Source organism: Nelumbo lutea, chromosome 1 (genome assembly GCF_056320005.1).
Source record: "Nelumbo lutea isolate HS-2025 chromosome 1, American lotus-T2T, whole genome shotgun sequence".
NCBI classification, from domain to species: Eukaryota; Viridiplantae; Streptophyta; class Magnoliopsida; order Proteales; family Nelumbonaceae; genus Nelumbo; species Nelumbo lutea.
In genome coordinates, this window is record NC_142684.1 from 177257813 (window position 1) to 177267072 (window position 9260).

Sequence of the window (9260 nt, forward strand, 5' to 3'; positions counted from 1 at the left end):
ACCGATTTCCTGGAAAACTAAAAAACAACACACTGTGGCTCATTCTTCAGTGGAAGCAGAGTATCGGTCTATGGCCATGGCCACGTGTGAATTAAAATGGCTGAAGGGATTGTTATTGGCTCTTGGAGTGACGCATTCGAACCCAATACGATTATATTGTTATAGTCAGGCAGCCTTGCATATTGCAGCAAACCTAGTGTTTCATTAGCGTATGAAACATATTGAAGTTGATTGCCATTTTGTTCATGATGAGATTCAAAATGATTGCATTCATCCTGCTTATGTGTCAACTACCGTTCAGTTGGCTGACATTTTTACAAAGGCATTGGGTCGCAGAGAATTTGAGTATTTTCTCTACAAGTTGGGCATTCACAATCTGCATGCTCCAACTTGAGGGGGGTGTTAGGATTGTGTTAGGATTGAATTAGGAGTCTCCGGGATTAGGAGACTCCGTTGTGTTAGGATCGAATTAGGAGTAGGAGTGTCCGTTTTCTTTGTATATATTTTCTAATCCATATCTTGTATAGTTGAGATAGGAAAAATAGGTTTGAGGTTGAGAAAAACAAACCAGAAAAGATATATATATATATATATATATATATATATATATATATATATATATATATAGATGTGTGTGAAATACACAAGAAAAACAAACCAGAAAAGCTCTGGTTTTACGGTAACCAACAGATCCAGAGTGCTATTTAAACTGACCCACTTATCTTCTCTTCCCAGGTGTCCAGCCATGGATTCCTTCTATGACCCCATTACTCTCACATTCACAGCTTTTGCTATGCTTCTTTGTCTCTTTACACTCAAAATCTTCGCCACCAAAACACCACCGGAGGAACAGAAAAAGCGACGCCACCCAATTGCAGGCACCATTTTCAACCAGTTACTCAACTTCAGTAGATTACACCACTACATGACTGAACTTGCTTCCAAGTATGGAACTTACCGGCTAAGTGGTCTATCTCGAAGTGAGATTTATACTGCAAACCCAGCAAATGTTGAATACATCCTCAAAACCAACTTCGCTAACTATGGGAAGGTAAACTCTATTTTTCTTCATATTTTTATATTAGCTCTGGACATGAGAGTTGATTTACATAGCTCTTTAAGCGAAAACCGTTGCAGGGAAAGCATAACAATGAGATTTTGCGGGATCTCCTTGGTGATGGAATCTTTGCGGTTGATGGTGAGAAGTGGCGACAGCAGAGAAAGCTATCAAGTTACGAGTTCTCAAGTAGTAATTTGAGGCGCTTCAGCAGCAGTGTCTTCCGGAGGAATGCTGCCAATCTTGCCAAGATACTCCTCCAGGCTGCAACTTCCGGCCTGTCATTTGATATTCAGGTGATCAGTTAATTTGCAAGAACCCTTCTCTTCTTCATGTGAAATAGAAAGAGAATGACTTCTTGTGGGTGTTGTTTGGCGTAGGATCTGTTCATGAAATTAACACTAGACTCCATATTCAAAGTTGGATTCGGAGTAGAACTCGACAGCATCGGTGGATCAACTGATGGAACCATGTTCGCCAAGGCATTCGATGATTCAAGCGCACTAACCTTGTGGCGCTATGTCGATGTTTTCTGGAAGATGAAGAAGTTACTGAATGTCGGAAGTGAAGCAGAACTGAGGGAAAATGTGAAGGTGATTGACAAATTCGTATACAGGCTAATCAGTTTCAAGATCCAACAGAAACAAAACTGCAACACTACTACTGGTTCACATGTGAGTTAAAAACATGGTTAATTAATTAGAGTCCCCCATTTGATATCTTGAATTTCGATGGAGATCTATCTTACTGTGCTCACATGACAATGAAGCAGATGAAGAAACAAGACATCTTATTCAGATTCCTGGAACTAAACGAGACAGATCCAAAGTACTTGAGGGATATAATTATGAATTTCATAATTGCAGGCAGAGACACAACAGCAACCACTCTTTCCTGGTTCTTTTACATGCTTTGCAAGCATCCTTACATACAAGAAAAGATTGCACAAGAAGTTCAGGAAGCAATCAAAGAAAAAGATACATCTTCTTATGATGAGTTAGCAGACAACCTGAACGACGAATCCCTTGGCAAGATGCACCATCTACATGCTGCCATTTCAGAGACCCTCAGACTCTATCCTGCTGTTCCTGTGGTAATTCATATCGATCGAAATTTATCCAAAATTTACATAGAACGTAGCTATTAAAGGGGTTTGCTACTTGAATTTCTTAGGCGTACTGGTTTTGTTACAGGATATGAAAGTTTGCTTCTCAGATGATACCCTTCCAGACGGATTCAATGTGAAGAAAGGGGACATGGTGACCTATCAACCATATGCCATGGGCAGAATGAAATCCATCTGGGGTGATGATGCTGAGGTTTTCCGACCAGAAAGATGGCTCAATGAGAGTGGTCTTTTCCGGCAGGAAAGCCAATTTAAGTTCACAGCTTTCCAGGTTATAAGCAATTAGAATTTGAAGATCTGACTTCAACATGATCGGATTATTCTCCATCATTTGCCTAGATTAATTAAGCTTAAGTTTTTTTTTTTTTTTCTTTTTTTATGGTGTGCAGGCTGGGCCAAGAATTTGTCTGGGAAAAGACTTCGCATACAGACAGATGAAGATATTTTCAGCTCTGTTGTTAAGATCTTTTGTGTTCAGGCTAAGCGACGACCAGAAAGAAGTTGGTTACAGAACCATGATCACTCTTAATATTGATGGAGGACTACATCTGCAAGTCTCACACAGATTGGGCTGTGAACACAAAACATATGCTTAATTAGCGTGTCCTTAATGGTTTTCTCATTGCTGTAATTTTAGGTATAGGTTACCTTTGCAACTTTTAAATTATAACTAGGTTACAGAACCATCAACCCAGACGGTTGAATCGGCGAACCAGACGATCTGATTAGCGGGTGACGGATTAGATTTCTTTTTTTTTTTTTTTTTGCATTACAAATTTTAGGCTTAATATTTTGAAAATGACCATCTTGTTCCAAACTCCCAGCTTAAGCCAGATCCCTCTTTCATTTTATATTTTGTTTCGTTTAGGGTTTCAAGTTTACAGACTCTCGGAGGAAAACGAAAGAGGAACAGGGGTTCAATCGGCTTGAGATTTGAGAAAAAAACAATCAAGTTTAAAACAGAGATTTAATGCCGGTGACTCCAGTGCAGTGATTAATGCCGACAACTATAATTTTTCACATCCATTTTTTAACTCCCCACATTAACATTGGCAAGTGTAAACAACTAAGCATTGGGTGATTTAGATACTCCTGGGTAAGTTTTTCATTTTAGTTTTTGAGTAGTTTCTTTTTAATTTCTAGCTTTCTAGAAATCTAAATATCAAATGATTCAAACATCTCAAACTTTGTAATTAGAAAACTTTCATTTTTGTTTTGGATTTTTGGGTAAGCTTTCCTACAATGACCATTCAGGAATTCATTTTAAATTTCTAATATATTTTCTAATTTTTTAAATGGCTTCAAGTTGTCAACCCTTTTGAAGAGGTAATCTTTTATTTTTATTTTCATCGAATTCTCTCAATTCTTAAATTAGATTATGAATCTTAATATTTTTTTTCTTTTCCACTAATTGGAAAATGCCAGTTGCTTGTATATTGATAAATTATAATTATTGTTATGAATATTATGACTATTGATAATTTTTATTTTTATAACGATATAATTTTTATTTTTATTAAATCTGAACCTCTTAAATCTTAAGGTATGAAAATATATTTCTGTTTTGATTTGCGAAAGTTAAATGGTTTGTAATTTTATGATTTTTTTTTCGCATTTTATGTATTTTCAAATATTTTTTAATTATTTTAATTATGGCATCACAGGTTGGCCCATTCAACCTGAATAGTCCGATCGTTGGCCCATGACCCAGAGGCGAAAACGGTTACACCTCAAAATTGATTTTGAAAACATTGATATGGGGACCCATCAACAAGCTTTGATTATGATTGTTTTCTGCTCTTGAGGCCTATAATAAAGAGTGATCTGGAACCTACAATCTTTGAAAAGTTTGAAACTATTGTATTCTAATGCACCGGTCAACCACAGGATCTGAACCGTTGAATTATCCAAGAATGACGAGATACAGATAATTAACCAATGAACCATAGCCTGTACTTTTATAGAGTATACCCTAACCACATGACATGTGAGCACTCCAACTTCCAAGAAAAGAAATGGGAAGGATAAAATAGGTATTTTGCTTGAACACGATCTATGCGTACACATGGGCTCATTAGTCATGGAAAAATTTAACAGCCTTTACTGTTGAGAACATTTTTGAAAATGCAACGTCATCATAGAGTGGGGTAAAATAGTAATTGCGTCCTATTTTTTTTAACCTAAAAACGCTTTCAACAGTAGCATAGGTTGTTGGCCCACAACAGCCAAAGCTAACTCATCAGTTATCATTCATGGACAAACCAACAAAGCGCCAAGGTGATGACCAGTGAAAGAAGCCAAGGGATTTTCCCTTCAAGTCCATCCTTGATTGCTGATGGTGAATGGTTGCAGGACTACAGGAACCTCATCAAGATGATCAAACAAACAAGAGAAACACAATTGAACAAACATTGAAATAGGAAACACAAATGGCTCCTAACAAAGTTTGAATTGTTCGATTACATCACTAGAAAACCAAATACATTCAGCACAACAATTAAATTGGTGTAACCAAAAGTGTACGAAAGGAACATTGTCTTAGACTCTCTTTGGCTTTTAACATTAAAGAAATTTGAAAATGGCCCAAATGGTGATAAAGAAAATAACCACCAATGTCATTCTACATGTTCATTTGTATGATAAATGTTGTCTATCCACCTTGGCACCCAAATCAGCCAATACTTCTGTCATTTCATATAACTAAGCCACTATTTCTTTCTTTATAACCTTTAAATCTATGTTGTTTACCTTTTTCCCACTGCTCCATCACCATTGGATAATTATCTTGACCATGGGTTACACCATGAAAAAAGTTACACTTTTTTCTTAAATTGAACCTGCCTATATGAAAACACAACTTAGTTATATAAGCAAAACACAACTTAAAAAATCTGGTGGTAGCAATATAAGCAATTCACAACTTGGAAAAAAAAAATGGTGGTAGTAATATAAGCAAATCACAACTTGAAAAACTTGACCATGTTTGCTTGAAAAATCAGTAACTTCAACATGTTAGCAATATAAGCAAGGAAAACAAAATTCTATTACACCTACTAAACACTCGGCGCAAAAGAAGTATAGCCTATGAGGGTTATCTATTGACTCAAAGGCTCTTACTATAGTTTTCCGACCACATTTGCATATTTTTTTCTTATGTCGAAGACTGCATTGACATCGCACCCACACAACAAATAATGTGAGCAGCTACAAAATCTGAGATAGGGCACCCAACATTGGGAGTCTATCAGCTAATGTAAATCAGAACAGAATGCCTAATAATACAAGAAATACTGAAAATAAAGGTGAAAATTTATCAAAAGCTCAGCTCCAGCACTGCCTATGTGGTGAAAAAATGATCACGAGCCTTAAAACTATGCCAAAACTCAATATTTTTCAATAATTTTATTTGATTCTTCTTGCTGTTAGTAGTTGATTTGGTCTTTGTCAGTTGAGTAAATTTAGGAGTCATAAGTTATCTCAGTCTTAGTTAGTTGAGAAATATTAGCAAGTCATAAGTTATCAGTGAGTTGTTTTGAGTTTATTACCTCCTAAATCTGTTATATGTTTCTCACTGAGTAATAAACACTTTACTACTTTATTCTATTTGTTTTTGTGTTATGGTATCAGAGCCAGGTTGCTCACTACGTGTTCTTAAAATTACTCAGTGAATTTGTTGGGCTGTGTGCAGCATATTTTTTCTCTCAGTTTTCAAGATGAACGGAGGTAGTGGTGCTTCTCAAATGACCACTGAGAAGCTTGTTGGTACCAATTATCAATATTGGCAATTGTGCATGGAGGCTTATCTTCAAGGACATGATCTGTGGTATCTTGTTACAGGCGATGATACACTTCCTGATGATACTCCGCAGCTTGTCGATGCAAGACGAAAATGGAAGATAAAGAGTGGAAAGGCTTTGTTTGCTCTCAGAACTTCGATCAGCAAGGAATATATTGATCATGTTCGCAAGCTAGATTCACCGAAGGAAATTTGGGATACTCTTGAAAGATTGTTCACCCAGAAAAATACAATGCGACTACAATACCTTGAAAATGAGCTTGCTTCTTTAACTCAAGGTAATATGTCCATTTCTGATTATTTTCTCAAAATCAAGAATGTGTGTGCAGAAATTTCAGAATTGGACAGTGAAGAACCGATAAGTGATGCAAGGCTACGACGCTATTTGATTCGTGGCCTGAGAAAAGAGTTCATGCCATTCATCTCATCTATTCAAGGGTGGACGAACCAACCGTCTATTGTTGAGTTGGAGAATTTGTTATCTAACCAGGAAGCTTTGGTTAAACAAATGTCTGGCAAGTTTCCTAATGTTGAAGATGCACTTTTTGTCAAAGACAAGTCGAAGACAAGGAATGCTCACAAACACTCATCAAGCGGTGGTAAGCAGCAAAAAGCTGAGGGGGAGTAGTCAAGCACTTCCAAATTAACATGTTATCGGTACGAAAAGGTGGGACACATCAAGGCAAATTGTCGCGTGAAGATAGTGTGTAAAAAGTGCGGCAAATCTAGACATATTAAGCCAAATTGTCGTGTTAAGCTTGCAGAATCAGATGTCAATACAACACATGAAGCGAAAGAAGAAGATGAACCGAACTAGGACAAATGTTTGTCTATTGAGGTAATTGATCAACCTGATAATATTGCTTCGGCTATGTATCAAAATGACTCAAGTGTAGGTAGTTGCATTGATTATGAGAAAGAGTGGATTGTTGATTCGGGCTGCACACATCATGCCACCGGAGATGCTACATTACTCTCTGATGTTCATCCCCTTCTAAGAAATCGAGTGATTGTGACTGTTGACAATTCACTACACTCAGTAATGAAGGAAGGACAATTCAATGTTAAAGCTGAAAATTTGAATGGTGAAGGTCTTGCTCTTGAAGATGTGTATCAAGTACCAGGCTTGAAGAAGAATCTTCTTCAGTCTCTCAAATCACTAACTCCGGAGAGTTTGTTCTGTTCGATCCAAATAAGGTATGGATCCTTAAGAAGTTAAGGTGTATTGATGTTGATGTTCTTTTCATTGGGAGAAAGAAAATTTCTTTGTATTTATTGTCCGCTAGTGAAGCTTATGTTGACAAGACAAGTAAAAATACCAGTGCCTCTCTTTGGCATGCTCGACTTGGGCATGTTGGTTATCAATCGTTGCAACAAATATCAACAAATAGATTGCTCAAGGGTGTTCCTCTCTTAAATTCAAAACATTTAGGCGGATTATGTGCTGGTTGTCAATATGGCAAATCCCACCGTCTTCCATTCTAGAAATCCATGAATCGTGCATCTTCAATGTTTCAACTTATTCATTCTGATCTCATGGGACCAACTAGCACTCCAAGTTACAGTGGCCTTCGCTATATGATGGTTGTTGTGGATGATTTCTCTCGGTACAGCTGCGTATATTTTTTGGAAAACAAGAGTGAAGTTTTCACCCACTTCACGCAGTTTAAGATGATGGTGGAAAAAGAGTTCAATTCAGTTATAAAGTGTCTGCGAACGGATAACGGGGGAGAATTTCTATCTCATGAATTTTTAATATTTTGTGAAGAGCATGGCATCAAACGTCAATTTACATGTCCAAATACCCCACAACAGAATGGGGTTGCTGAGCGGAAGTTGGCACATCTTACGGCAGTCACCTTGTCTTGGCTGCATGATAAAAATCTCCCTCGAGAGCTATGGGCAAAAGCTATGCAATGTGCTTGTCATGTGATCAATCGGTTGCCTCCACGGTCAGGTACATCAAAATCTCCTTTTGAGTTGTTGTTCAATACCAAGCCTGATGTGAGTTATTTTAGAATTTTTATTCTCTCTTTGCTATGTTCATGTACCTAAACATAGCCGAGCTAAGCTTGACCCCAAAGCAAGAAAGTGTTTGTTTGTTGGTTTTGATGCTCATAGGAAGGGATGGAGGTGTATGGATCCTATCTCTAAGAAGATTGTTACTTCTCGTGATGTTATTTTTTATGAAGTCTCAATTTTTTATCCAAGCTCTGCTCAGGGAGGAAATTCTGAATTTGTGCCTCTCACTAACTCTAATCTTGAATCACCTCCTACTGAAGTTGTCTCAAGTGAAAGGGGGAGTCTGGAGTCCATCTAAATTAAGGTACTGCCCTTGCGTATTTTATGATGGAAGACACACTTGAAAATGAACCCACATCTTATCTTGAAGCTCAAGGGAAGCCTGAGTGGGAAAATGCAATGAGGGATGAAATTGCAGCCTTGATGAAGAATTCTACTTGGGATTTAGTTCCCAAACCAAATGATGTTGATGTCATTACATGTAAATGGGTTTACAAGTTAAAGAAGGCAGCAGATGGAAGCATTACAAGACACCAAGCTCGCTTAGTTGCTCGTGACTTTTCTCAATAGTATGGTTTGGATTACGAGGACACTTTCAGTCCTGTTGCGAAAATGGTTACGGTTCGCACTATTATTTCCTTGGCTGCAAGCAAAGGTTGGACTCTTTGGCAATTTGATGTGAAGAATGCCTTCCTCTATGGTGAACTAGATGGTGATATTTACATGGAGCAACCATAGGGGTTTGTGTCAGAGAAGTTTCCCGAACATGTATGTCGACTTAAAAAGGCGCTTTATGGCCTCAAGCAAGTGCCTCGAGACTGGTACGAAAAGATTGCTGAGTATTTTAAATTATGTGATTTTTATCCTTCAAATTCAGATCCTAGTATCTTTGTTAAGGTGAAGGCATCACTGTCCATTATGATTCTTCTTTATGTGGATGATATGATAGTTACAAGAGGTGATACAGCTGAAGTCATGCGCCTTCAAGAATATTTATCTGTTCATTTTGAAATAAAAAACTTGGGTGAAGCTCATTGTTTTTTTAGGTTTAGAATTAGAACAATCAAATGGTTACTTCCTTTCACAAAAAGGATATGCTGCAAAGATTCTGAAACGGTTCGGTATGGAGAAATCAAACTCTACAACTACTCCCATGGATCTAGGTCTCAAGTTACAAAAGGATGAAGGAGAGTTTTTGCATGATGTAACAAAATATTGTAGAATGGTGGGGAGTTTACCGTATTTGACAATTACTCACC

At 37.4% G+C, this 9260-nt stretch overlaps 1 protein-coding gene across 2 annotated transcripts; it reads left to right on the forward strand.

Annotated features, from left to right (window-relative positions):
- Positions 1-647: 647 nt before the first annotated feature.
- LOC148879431 (cytochrome P450 704C1-like) lies at positions 648-3000 on the forward strand. Of its 2 annotated transcripts, none has more exons than XM_088960963.1 (6): positions 648-1051; positions 1138-1353; positions 1438-1731; positions 1830-2150; positions 2251-2454; positions 2573-3000. In XM_088960963.1, exons 1-6 carry the CDS (start codon positions 746-748, stop codon positions 2777-2779), a joined length of 1548 nt encoding a protein of 515 aa, XP_088817089.1. In that variant the 5' UTR covers positions 648-745; the 3' UTR covers positions 2780-3000. The 2 variants fall into 2 exon arrangements, with proteins under 2 accessions (XP_088817089.1, XP_088817088.1); XM_088960962.1 differs by having other exon boundaries at positions 662-1051; positions 1827-2150.
- The last annotated feature ends 6260 nt before the right edge of the window (positions 3001-9260 follow it).

Coding starts and splice junctions, on each gene's coding strand:
- LOC148879431 (XM_088960962.1), top strand. CDS start 746: ATGGATTCCTTCTATGACCCCATTACTCTCACATTCACAGCTTTTGCT. Junction 1,052..1,137: donor ACTTCGCTAACTATGGGAAG/GTAAACTCTATT, acceptor AAACCGTTGCAG/GGAAAGCATAACAATGAGAT. Junction 2,455..2,572: donor TTAAGTTCACAGCTTTCCAG/GTTATAAGCAAT, acceptor TATGGTGTGCAG/GCTGGGCCAAGAATTTGTCT.